Source organism: Scomber japonicus, chromosome 8 (genome assembly GCF_027409825.1).
Source record: "Scomber japonicus isolate fScoJap1 chromosome 8, fScoJap1.pri, whole genome shotgun sequence".
Classification (NCBI taxonomy): Eukaryota; Metazoa; Chordata; class Actinopteri; order Scombriformes; family Scombridae; genus Scomber; species Scomber japonicus.
In genome coordinates, this window is record NC_070585.1 from 24,417,944 (window position 1) to 24,430,223 (window position 12,280).

A 12,280-nucleotide genomic window follows, 5' to 3' on the forward strand; every position below is an offset into this window, starting at 1 on the left:
ATGTTAAATGTCACCAAATTTCATAACATTTTAAATTATTTTTTACACAATTCACTTTACTCTCTGTGTGTCTTAACCACATTTGTTAGAAAATGTTATTAAAGCTAGCAGAAAAAAAACCCAGGAAGATTAGAGCATTTTAATTATGTGTCCTTATGACTTGTGAGCTTCTTATCTGAACAGATTTGAGGATTAAATTCATATTTTTGAGGAAAGCTACCGATTTTGTCATTACATAACAGAAAATTAGCTTTTAGTGTTATGTAAGTTTTCATTTTGTATTTCACAATCATTGCTTCATGAGCTCGTTTCACAAGCCTTGTTGGTAAAAGAAAACAAAAAGCATCCATGCTTTTTACAACCGATCAGAAGAAAGTCTATTTGAGTCAATGTACTGTTTGACCCCCTTTGTGAAGACCAAGAAAGGCTTTACCAATAAATGTGCATATGAACATAAAATTTAGCCTAAAAAAGTAAAGGATTTGTCATATATTTCTGATAATTCAATTTAGAGTCATCTTTTAGTATTCAAAACAGTACAATTGTCCAAAATAAAATAAAATGGTTATCAATATGGCTGCTGGGGGCCGAAGCATTATCCCCTGCCCCCATCTGCAGTCTGAAAAAAACCGCCCCTCATCACTTACTCTGCGTCTGATTGGCTCTATCTCTGATATCCAACTATCTCCCGCCTCATGCCAAGATCGAACCAATCAAACCACCGAATGCGACGAACACCAGCTAATCAGAGATGAATGCAACGAGCAAAAGCCAATCAGAGGTAGAGTAGGGCGGGTCTTCGTGGAACGCGGGTACGGAGGATGTGTCGTCACATCGCGTCCTGTATAAATACTGCTGCGTTCAATCCCCTCCTCCATTTTGAGATTAGCACGCCATCAATTTTTATTACGTGACTAAAGCTCGTCATTAATTTAAAAAAATGACCGACCAGCTTTGTAAACTCTTCGTCGGCGGGCTAAACGTGGACACCGACGACGATGGCCTGCGCAAGCACTTCGAGCAGTATGGAACCTTGACCGACTGCGTTGTGGTCGTGAACAAGCAGCTGCAGAGGTCCCGCTGCTTCGGCTTTGTCACCTACTCCACACCAGAGGAGGCCGACGCAGCCATGGCAGCCAGGCCGCACACCGTCGATGGAAACTCCGTCGAGGTGAAGCGCGCCGTTGCGAGAGAGGACGCAAACAAACCAGAGGCCCTCGCCAAGGTGAAGAAGATATTCGTCGGTGGCTTGAAAGACGACATCGAGGAGGAGCACCTAAGCGAGTATTTCTCTCAGTACGGCCAGATCGAGAAGGCCGAAGTCATCTCGGAGAAGGAGACCGGGAAGAAACGCGGCTTCGGCTTTGTTTACTTCACCGACCACGACGCCGCCGACAAAGCCGTGGTGGTTAAATTTCACACCGTCAATGGACACAAAGTGGAGGTGAAGAAAGCCCTCACCAAGCAGGAGATGCAGGCGGCCAACAGGACCGGCATGGCGCCCAGAGGCAGACCGGGCAGAGGCATGAGGGGGAATCAAAATGGCTACGGCAGCAGAGACTACGGCGGAAACTACAACTACGGAAATGGCGGAGGCTACAACTGTGGCGGCTACGGAGGGTATGGAGGAGGACCATATGGGGGTGGCGGCTATGGCGACCAGGGCAGTGGCTATGGAGGTGGAAATGGCTACAATGAGTTCGGTAGCGGCTACGGGCAGCACTCTTCTGGGTACGGCCCCATGAAAGGGCCTCCTTTCGGCGGCCAGAGGAGCGCCGCTCCCTACACCCGAGGAGGGGGAGGTGGTGGATACCCGAGGGGGGGTTACGGCGGCGGCGGCTATTAAAAAAAGACTGCACATCTGGAAAACAAAACACCCCCACCGCCTGCCATAAGTTACCTCCAGCCAGGATTTGGACGTCAAAACTCAATAATCAGTAACGGGGCGTCTGCCGTGCTATCCAACCATGGCAGAGATACGGACACAGAGACCCCCCCCTCTCTCCCCCCCTAATCATAATGAAGACCTCAAAAACACAAACAGGTAGGAAGGTCACTTCCCAGAAAACCTGATTTAAAAACGAGCAGCTGTTGCCGTTCAACTAGGACACGTTCAAAAATAAAGAATAAAAAAAATACAAAAGTACAGTGATCCATTTTTATGTAGTTGTCGTTTAGAGTTGGAATATTATTTTTTATTTGCGTTTATTCGCTGTTTTTGGAAGAAAATTTCGATGTAGGATTGTTTATTTGCTCTCAAGTTCTATGGTTATTTCAATATTTTGCATTTTTAAGAAAAAGCGACTAGATTTGTTTTATGGAATAAGATTAGTGTGATTTATTTTTTATTTTTTCCCAATGTATGAGGATGAGAAAGCATGTTTTTGTGGTTTTTTGAATTTCATAGCTTTGTCATACTTGATAACAACAACAATCTGTATAATTATTTTTTACTTGGGTCATTTAGTAAAAGGCGGGGAGGTGATACTGCAGGATCCAATTTCCTTGTGTCCTTCCCCATACTGTGTTCAATACTCAAACTCCTCACGCATAGTAATAGTTTCAGTCTAAATATTGTTCATTTTTCCATTTACCTGTAGCAATATCTAATGTATATTGTATACTTTCATGTCTGGAGAACAAAACTTACTGTTAAAACACTTTGGTATGCATATGTATGTTCATTTTAAATAAAACGTTATACCACTTAGCTTAGTTATTTTACTTATTTAACCAGGCTTCCTCAAGTTTATCCACAGGTTTTATAAGTGACATCACCTTGTTGATCTATAGTTACATGGCATCTCTCCCACTGTTTATTCCCTTACTCTCAGGTGGGTGAAATGGTTACAGAATGGTAGTCTACCCACAGCCAATGCATGTAGGCTTTGTAGGGTTTGACCTCTTTTTTGCTTTTTAAAAATGTGGTTTTTAGACACTGCTAATATGACTTCATATTTCTCTTTTTTACATATTTGAATACATATCTTTATGTCGACATGAGGGCTCTGATATTTATCTTTGATTATTCCTACATTTAGGTGTTCTTACTCGTATTCCAGTATGCTATCCCAGCCTTAATAGCCGTAGCAGTTTGTTTGTAGGCTACATCAGGACCCTGTTGATTACCTGGGGTCGATTGTGATAGGAGTCTGAAATATCTCATTAGGATATCCGCTTCCAGCAAACTAGGTATGTAAATCAACCTGTCTTCACTCTGTGTTGGTCAACCATGTATGGATTATCTTTGAGATGGTGCACAAGTGTGCCATTATTTTATCTTAAAGGAGTTATCACTTACACATTAATCATAGCTTTAAATGCGTCTTATCTAGCTAATCTTAAAATAAAAACAAAACAAAAGGGGGGGGTTACTCAATTTGGTCTTTTAATGAACTTTTAAAGTGGGTGGAAGGGGACCCGAAATTTTGTTCCACCATTGAAATATTGGAACAAGTAAATTGGTGTCTCCTCCAGAAAACCTTGATCTGGCCAGTGTCTCACTCTTTTTCTCTCCCATCTCCTCCAGGTTGCTACGGTAACCTGGCCACGAGGACATCACCCTGAAAACGATGGGGTGTGTGTCTGCACGCCGACGGGGGGACCGGAGAGTGGTTGTGCCTTCTCCCCCTCAGGTGAAGTCAGTTTTCAGACAGGATTCCCCAGTGTGGTCAAAATGCATTTGAACGAGTCTTAACAGGGTTTTAATGTCAATGGTTTTTATTGAAGATGTGATAAGATTTTAATTATCTGGAGAATTTTGATAACACAGTGCTCAAGTGCTTTAATGTTCTCTTAGTGACCAGCACTTTAATCACCAACCTGTGAAGTGATTTGACCAAAACATGGAAGGCAGTGGTTCCCAACTGTTTTAGCGCCCTTTTTTAATTTTTTAAAATTAACAATGGATAAAAATGACTTAAGATTTAACTTTTATTATGGATATATTGAGGTCAGCATTGACAAAAAATGTTATTTAAACATCTTGTGGCCCCCTCAGATTTATCTTAAGACCACATGGTAGGTACCAGCCCCCCTAGGTTGGGAACCACTGACTTGAGTGCTGATGATGATGATCCAAGAGGAGAGTTTGCACTTTGGGCACTGTGGGTTTCAAAATACAATAAAAAGCTTATTATAATCTTTGTCTTGTATTTCTTATAGTGTGTACATATGTTATTATTTTACAATATGGTGAGATATGCCCCATTATTGTTGTAATTAAGTAAAATAGGTGCAGGTAAGTAAATATTCTTGGTGTAAGTGTAGCGTTTGGGTAACTTGACTTATTAGATTTGTGTGTTCATGAGTGTTTCCCTTCCTTTTTGAGGTATGTTAAAAATGAAATGCGTCTATGAAACCACTAGATGGTTTATAACCTACATTTGCATTGATGAGCATATGTCTGCAGACTTTAAGACAGTGAACAATGATGGAAATGTGCGTGCTAGGCTTTATGCCGATCTGATCAGCTATATCGGATCAGCCGATATTTTGCATTTTATGTAATTTGTGAGATCGACTAATGTCTTAATTCACCAATCCGATCAATGTTATGTTGAAACTCTGCAGATGCTCCCGTTGCATAGATTGCAGATGGCTTGTGTTTTCTGTCTCAGTTACTCTGAAGAAGTTCCACACCATCGACATGTTTGTTTGAATCAGACAGTTAGTTTTGAACCCTGTCACGATGTGACGGACAAAGTTTTTGAATCTTGAATCATTAGCTGTGGGATTCAAAAAAACATGTCGGTGGTGTGGGCAGACAGATAAAACACAAGCTATTTGCAATCTGTGCAACACTAAAGAACCTTGTGGGGAAGCATCTGCAAAATGTTTCAACACCACAATTTTACCTGGATGGGCACATGAGGAGGAGCATGCCGAGTTTAAGAAACAGAGCGTGGACAAAGACGCGATGGGTTTATTTAAACTCACTAATCGGTGATCGGCCCCAAAAATCCTGATCGTGTAAAGCCTAGTGCGTGCTTTCTAAAAGCCCTCGGATGGATTGGTTAATCAGGAACGAGCTCTGATGTGCAGCAATATTTGTGATGTGCACAATATGAACATCTTTTTTTTAAATAGGGTCATAATGCACTAAGATAATGAGTTGAGTCCAGAATACAAAGTTTATCTAAAGCTTCAAGTAGATATTTTTCAGTGTTAGTCTTTCACTACCAAAGTCCCTCATACATTATTGGAGGAAAGAAAAAGCACAAGTCCATTTGATGTGACTGTTTCATCCTATTGAAGCCTCGTACTTCGTACTCGTACTTTCAAATACTCAACTTTAAAGTGCATTTAAAAGGCCAATATGAACGTTATTTCAGGGAGCAAAATCAGTGTTCATATGGGACATACAAAAACTAAGTCTAACCTTTTAACGTGCACTTAAACCACACAAGACCTTTGACTCTGAAGTAGGTAACAAATGATCACTATCTGCAGTATCTGCATGTGGACCCTCTGCAGCCCTCTGCACACTGCCTCTAAATTATTAATTGGAAACTGAGTCAACGCTCTGATTATCACGTTGTCCTCAGAGGATGACGCATTTCATTATTAAATGCACTCTCAGTGAAATGAGTGTTTAAGAAGACTTTAATAGAAATTAGGTAAACTTTATTAATCAAACTAGCCACAGAAATATTTTTTAACCCTTTGGAGGTTTACATAAAGATCTTTGGGCAGGGATGCTTTTCTTTTAGAACAAAAATGATGGTTTAGATGTTTGTGCAGTGGTGTGGTCGTATTTTGCTTCAGATTATACTGAAAGAAATAATGAATTTACACCGTTTCTTCCATTATGAAATTCAGAAGGAAAGGCCAGTCGCAGCCCAGTGACCAACATGTTAAATGGAAATATCTTCAGTCTTCTGCAGCTTTCTGTCATTGTAGTTTTTAGGTCTTCAAGTCTGCTGACCCAGTGTTGACCAGTACTTAAAAAAACAATGCATTACTGTTTGCAAGGTCTGTGAGAGGTTTTTGTTTTTTATTTTAATGGTAATCTGAAAAGATTCTGCTAATTGAGCGACCGAGACTGACGCATAAAGTGCTCTCAATCATTACCCCAACAGATAAAAGAGAAATATGTGCTGAAACTCTCTTTGGCATCAGTACCGCAGCTCAGAGGGATTTGGGGGATTTTCAAAATTAATGGATTGGCTGTGATCTACCAGATGCATTTACAGTAAAACAAAACTGCGGCAACCATAAGAGCCTCAAAATCTCAAAACAAAAGACGTGCTTTTAATTACAAGATCACTGAGATATCAAAGTAAAACTAACATATTACTGTATACTTTGTCTTTTATTGGAATAATGAGTTTTTAAAAAACCCTACAAATTCAACCTTAACTCTCCATTTTCCTAAAATTGGAGGAACAAGTATTTTTAATGACCTAAAATCCCATCTGATGCACTGTAATGCTTTGGGAGACCTGGTGTAACAAAAGTATATGTAGTGTGATGCTTGACATTGGTTAACGGGAGTGTAAATGTTACTTTTGTTCTCTTACCTTTTTATAGGATAATGGTGCTTGCCGATTTCTGATCCCGTAGCAGAAACATCTGTAATACTGGCCGTGCTTTTTATGGATCCACAATAAATTATATATTTTTATATACCAAGAGACTTGTTATGTTACTTTTTTTACATTGAGGATCGTTTGGTTTGCATGTTACTATTGTTTCCCTTGGTGATACCCTTCATGAAGGGGGATCCAACAGGGGTTATGTTGTGTCGACGAGCCCAAAGATCTGAGATTGGTGAACACGTGTTTCATTCAAATAAGTTGTAATCATAAAACCTGCTAATCTGATTACATTTTCAGGTCTTTAGAGTGCATCAATTAAATCCTTTAAATGTTTGGTGCAGCTACAGGCAAAATGATTGGCTTGGCTGTGGTAATGGTAGTGTTTCTATCTTGAGCAGGTGGGATGGGTGTCGTCTACACGTACGCCTCCCATTTACAAACTATCACGTGGTTTCTACATCTTGATGGGAAAGCGTTAAAAAGAGCTCCAGAAGACCTGAGTTTACAGTTGGATGATTAACCTAAACCAATGTAGCTTTCCTGGTGAGAAGTCGATGTCAACCTGCCACAAATGCCAGTCGGAGCGATAATTGTGGTTTCAACAGACGACCGGTACTGACTCCAAATATCGGCGTGTTTCAACATGCGTTAATGAGCTGTTGAGTTAATGTAGGTTGGAGAAGCATCTTGAAACTTTCTTTGGCAGCATTGGTGGGTAACAGACTAGTTTTGAGAAAGTCTGACTTAAGTTAACCTCAAAGCCACTTTAAAGCATATATGATTGGGTTTATTTAACTGGTAAGAGCTAAATTACACAAGTTTAAAGTACAGGACTGTTTTGTTTTTCTTAAATTTACAATGACAACAGCTTCAACGTTCACAGCTGCGGAGTAGCACATATTTTAACAATTTAACACACAGTATAAAGAATTCAAATATTTAAAGTAAAGGTCACAAGTAGAACAGCCTTGTGCGTCAAAGAAAACCAAAACTATGGAACTTGTATTTGTTTCAGTGTGTTGGTGGCTCTTGTGTTTACTAAAGACTCAAGACCAGTGTGACCAGTTTTTCTAGTCTAAAGTGATGGATAAATATAACAAAAACAATTTAAATATGCATTCATACAAATCTTCAGTATGTTTGGTTATGCCACTCAATGTGACACACCAACCTCCATTAGGATAGACTATTAGGATACCCTTCAAATTGAGAAAAAGTCTAACTTGAGAAGGCAGTCAGGGATTTCTGTGTTGAAAGGGCCAAAAATCTGAATTTGGCGACCATATTTGTTTCATTCAACCAGGTTGTGATTATAAAACCTGCTGACCTGATGATATTTTCAGATGTTTGGAGAGCACGTGTCCAATCCAGTGCTTTAAATATTTAGTGCTGTTAGAGGAAAGGGGGATTGGCTTGGTAGTGTTAACATAGTTTTTCCATCTTGAGGGAATGAATTGGATTTACTTTTACATTTTGAAGGTATGCATTTGAAAAAAGTCCACCGTAAAAACATCTTAATTCAACTGTAATTCTATTAAAATACTTATAGCTTCTAGCTCTACAATAATGAGAGCATATTGCACGTTACATTTAAATAGTAAACATTTAATCAAAGTGAATTAACAGGGCACAGCGTTCAGCAGTATCAGAACTGTTTACATTCACCTATTTCATCTAACTGGACTTAACAGTGTTCAGTTCATTCAACATCCATTGATACATATTTGAATTATTTATTGCAGATGTCACGTTTAATTTTTGCACTTGTCATCATTTCTTTGTCTAGTAGCACAGACCATATTTTCCTTGTGCCGTCAATGATATATCAATTTCAAAACGTATTACATTCTGCAAATCGATTTTAACTTATAAATGATTCACTTAATTTTATTACTGCTTTGTTTTTTAGGGGTTTCATTACATACTCTTGTTATTCACTGTACAAGACTGATTCTTAACAAATCGGCAACCACAAAGCAGGGCTATTATAGTTTTCTTAATTTTAGTTATTTCGTTAGTTTTTATTCATGTGCTTTTTTATTTCAGTTTAATTTTATTTAGTTTAAGAAGTGATTAAGTAGTATTAGTTTAGTTTTTATTTAGTTCTTCTCTTTGATTTGTAGAGGCTGAACAGGATGAAATAATGCATGACACCAAATCCAGTTTACCAAGTCATTGTTTATTAAAGGTACCGTATTGTGCAAAACCATTTTATTTATTCTTTAACTGAAACCAAAACAAAGCCAATTTTATCTGCGCTTCTGTTTGGTTTTAGTTCGTTTTGCATTGTTCATTGCAGGGGCAGAGCTAGAGAAAGTGGCTTTTGGGGCTGCAGTCACAAATGTTTTCTGAAAAGCCCCAAATCCTTGATTTGATTTTATTAATCTGTTGAAGTCACTCTTTTATTCTTTAACAGTGACTTCAACAAACTGCTTACTGAATCTGAGTGAGTTTACATAGAGTGAAACTTCTGAAGACATTTCAGTTGCGGCAGTAGCCGGGTTTACATGGAGCCTAATATTCCAACTAGCATCGGTTTAGAAGCACAAACCGAATGAAAATGCTCCATGTAAACACCTTAATCGGAATAAACAGGCCCAAACCAAATGGAATTTCAGAGGGGAAGAATAGTCCTTTCCCCAAACTGATCAAAGGTAAAAATTTTATCATGTAAATGGGGCGACGGAAAGTTGTCTCACTGTTCTTTCTGCTCATGCTCCGCCTTGACGTAGCCTAAATGCGCAATGACGTTTCCTCACTTGTAGATATGGCGGCTTCCAAGCAGAGCAACTGGTCCACAGCGGAGAGCTTGTTTCTAATTCAAACTATAAAAGACTTAAATATTATTGCACGTATTATCGTACGCCGCCTCCTCCTTGGTGCCTCCAGTAGGAGTGCCTTATTATCAAGCTGTTGCTTGGGTTAAGTGTCACAACAACAGCAACTACTGTGCTAATCAGTTGACAGATTTCCATCTTTGGTCAATCACATGATGTTAACATCAATGTGTGCATGTCAAACAGCTGCAAAACGTCTGTTCTGATTAAATGCAGTGGCGCATGTAAACACCAGATCAGAATAGATCACGTCACATGTAAACAGTTGTCCTGAAATCTTCAATTGGAATGAAAAAACGTCTCCATGTAAACTGGCTAGTGTTACTGAGTGAAATGTTTAATTAAGAATGAATGTAATATTTTTTATTTTCCTCTTGATCCAATGCCTTATTCATTACTTCATTTCTATGTGCATTCTATTTCAAAAACAGATAGTAAGGCCCAAAATAAATCTACAGCTACTACCACTAGTGTTTGCAGTAGTCATACAATGCAGTAAAATTAAAATCTGCACAAATTAATAATTCAAAAAAGAAATTGTCCTCAGCTCTTGCCATCTCCTAGATCCACTACTGCTTCGTTGTAGTTAATATTTTTATTTCTGTTAACAGAATTATGTTTTTCACTGCTACAGTTTTAGTTTGAGTCTTAGCTTTCGTTGACTATAACAATAACCCTGCCCACAAAGGTCGAAATCCACGCTTCTCCCTTTTTTTTCTCCTCAGCTCATTGAACTCAGTGATTTCCGACAGGCGTTGAAGGCAGCACCGACGTGACTTACCGGCCAGCCAATTGTGGGAGGAGATTTTTTCAAGCTGACCAATCAGAGACGGATACGTATTACGAAGGCGAGTGCATCCCGCCCCCCACCTTCCTGACGTCGCTCATTGAAGAAGAAGAGGGACGGTCTCCGCTCACCATCCTCACACAGAAAATTCAGTCATGACGGCCAAACTTTGTAAGCTTTTTGTCGGCGGTCTCAACGTGGAGACGACGGAAGATGGCCTCCGCGCGTATTTCGAGCAGTACGGCACGCTAAGTGACTGCGTGGTGGTGATGAACCAGCAGCTCGGACGGTCCCGCTGCTTCGGCTTCATCACCTACTCGACGCCGGAGGAGGCCGACGCAGCAATGGCGGCTAAGCCACATGTCGTTGAAGGCAACAACGTGGAGCTGAAGAGGGCCATAGCGCGGGAGGACGCCAACAACCCAGACATCCTGGCCAATGTCAAGAAAATCTTCGTCGGCGGCGTGAAAGACCACATCGAGGCAGACAACCTGAGCGAGTACTTCTCTCAGTTCGGCGTGGTGGAGAAGGCCGAGATCATCTCCGACAAGCAGACCGGCAGGAAGAGAGGCTTCGGCTTTGTCTTCTTCGAGGACACCGACTCGGCCACTAAAGCCGTGCTCACCAAGTTTCACACCATCAACGGGAACAAGGTGGAGGTGAAGAAGGCCCTCACCAAGCAGGAGATGTCCAGCGGCGGCCGCGGCGGAGGGAGAGGTCGAGGCAGAGGGATGCAGAGTTATGGCGGCGGAAGAGGAGGTGGCGGCGGCGGCGGCTACGGAGGTGGCTACGGCGGCGGCTATGGAGGAGGCTACGGGGGAGGCTATGGAGGTGGCTACAACGGCAGTGGAGGCTACGGAGGGGGCTATGGAGGGGGCTACGACGAATACGACACCCAGATGGGGGGTGACTACAGTAATGGTGACTTTGGGGACGGCTACGGACAGCAGCACTCCAGCTATGGTGCAGTGAAGGGGGGCAATTACTCCTACAGGAGCGGGGCTCCTTACAACCGAGGAGGAGGAGGTGGCGGCTATGGCAGGGGTGGTGGATTTGGAGGTGGCTATTAGTTTAGTCAAGTTTTTTTTTTTTTTTTTTTTCAGATGTCCATTTGGGGGGAAAAATAATTCAGATTACAATGAACTTGAATTCACACACACAAACACACACATGCATAACACAAGCCTAGGTGGGGGTGAGGAGGGGGGGTCTTTTGTTGAGGTTAATTAAAGGGAGCTGTGCCCATCACCCACACTGAATGAATTAGACTGTCCTCTGGATCATGGCTGCCCCCCATCTGTCCTCTTATTCCACACATTATGGACTTTACTACTAAGAATTGTGAATTATTGAATTGTACTTTTTTTTGTTATGTTGAGAAAAAAGGGGGGGGGGTAAGGGAGGGGAGGGGGTTGACTTGTATTTGAACCATTTGTAAAGCCGTAATCAATGTCAGTCACTGCTTCTCAACTCAGAAATTGAGTTTGTTTGTCTTGCAAACCAGTCAGATGTCTGTTATTTTTTGCATCATGAACTCAGGGTTTTAAGTGAAGTTGGTGGCAGTGTCGGGCAGCATGGGACTCGATTGCTTGAGTTTCTTGATCCTAAACACTTTCCGTGACAAAGTTTGTTTTTTTTTCTGGAGAAATGTCACGGACCTTTTTTTTGTTAACTGTAAATTACTTTTCCCACCTAACCCGTCCCATTACAGGCTTTGTTTAGATTAAAACTGTTTGAACTCATTGTGTTCAGTTCACCCCTATGTTTTATTCTGGTTTTATTAAAGTTTTTAATGTTTTGAAAGTCTACCTTTTGTCCTAATTCCAGTTTTGAGGTTATATATTTCAGCAGTTCATAAATTATACGCAACACTAATGGCAGATAACTTTATAACTTTTGTAAATTGAGTTCACAAAGCTGCCACCAGGAGGGAGTATTGCCCATAAATCAATGCATTCCCAGTTCATCGGCCATTTTATACAAGCACAGATTAACGTGGGTGTTGGAAATATCTGATTTTGTACATCACAAACTACTTCAGAACAGACTGGATCCCCTGATTGAAGTTTCTCCAAATATCAATTATCAGACCACCTTCAAATTACTGTACAATAATG

The 12,280-nt window shown here is 40.7% G+C and overlaps 2 protein-coding genes across 4 annotated transcripts; both read left to right on the plus strand.

Moving 5' to 3' along the window:
* The first annotated feature begins 894 nt into the window (after positions 1-894).
* On the plus strand, positions 895-2,710 carry LOC128363514 (heterogeneous nuclear ribonucleoprotein A0-like). The gene has a single exon (XM_053324529.1). The coding sequence runs from the start codon at positions 941-943 to the stop codon at positions 1,844-1,846; it is 906 nt and encodes a 301-aa protein (XP_053180504.1). The 5' UTR covers positions 895-940; the 3' UTR covers positions 1,847-2,710.
* Positions 2,711-3,529: 819 nt separating this feature from the next.
* Positions 3,530-11,966, plus strand: LOC128363513 (heterogeneous nuclear ribonucleoprotein A0-like). Of its 3 annotated transcripts, XM_053324528.1 has the most exons (3): positions 3,538-3,635; positions 8,663-8,727; positions 10,102-11,966. In XM_053324528.1, exon 3 carries the CDS (start codon positions 10,319-10,321, stop codon positions 11,231-11,233), a length of 915 nt encoding a protein of 304 aa, XP_053180503.1. In that variant the 5' UTR covers positions 3,538-3,635; positions 8,663-8,727; positions 10,102-10,318; the 3' UTR covers positions 11,234-11,966. The 3 variants fall into 3 exon arrangements, with proteins under 3 accessions (XP_053180500.1, XP_053180503.1, XP_053180502.1); XM_053324525.1 differs by lacking the exon at positions 8,663-8,727 and having other exon boundaries at positions 3,530-3,635; XM_053324527.1 differs by lacking the exon at positions 8,663-8,727 and having other exon boundaries at positions 3,549-3,640.
* Positions 11,967-12,280: the final 314 nt, after the last annotated feature.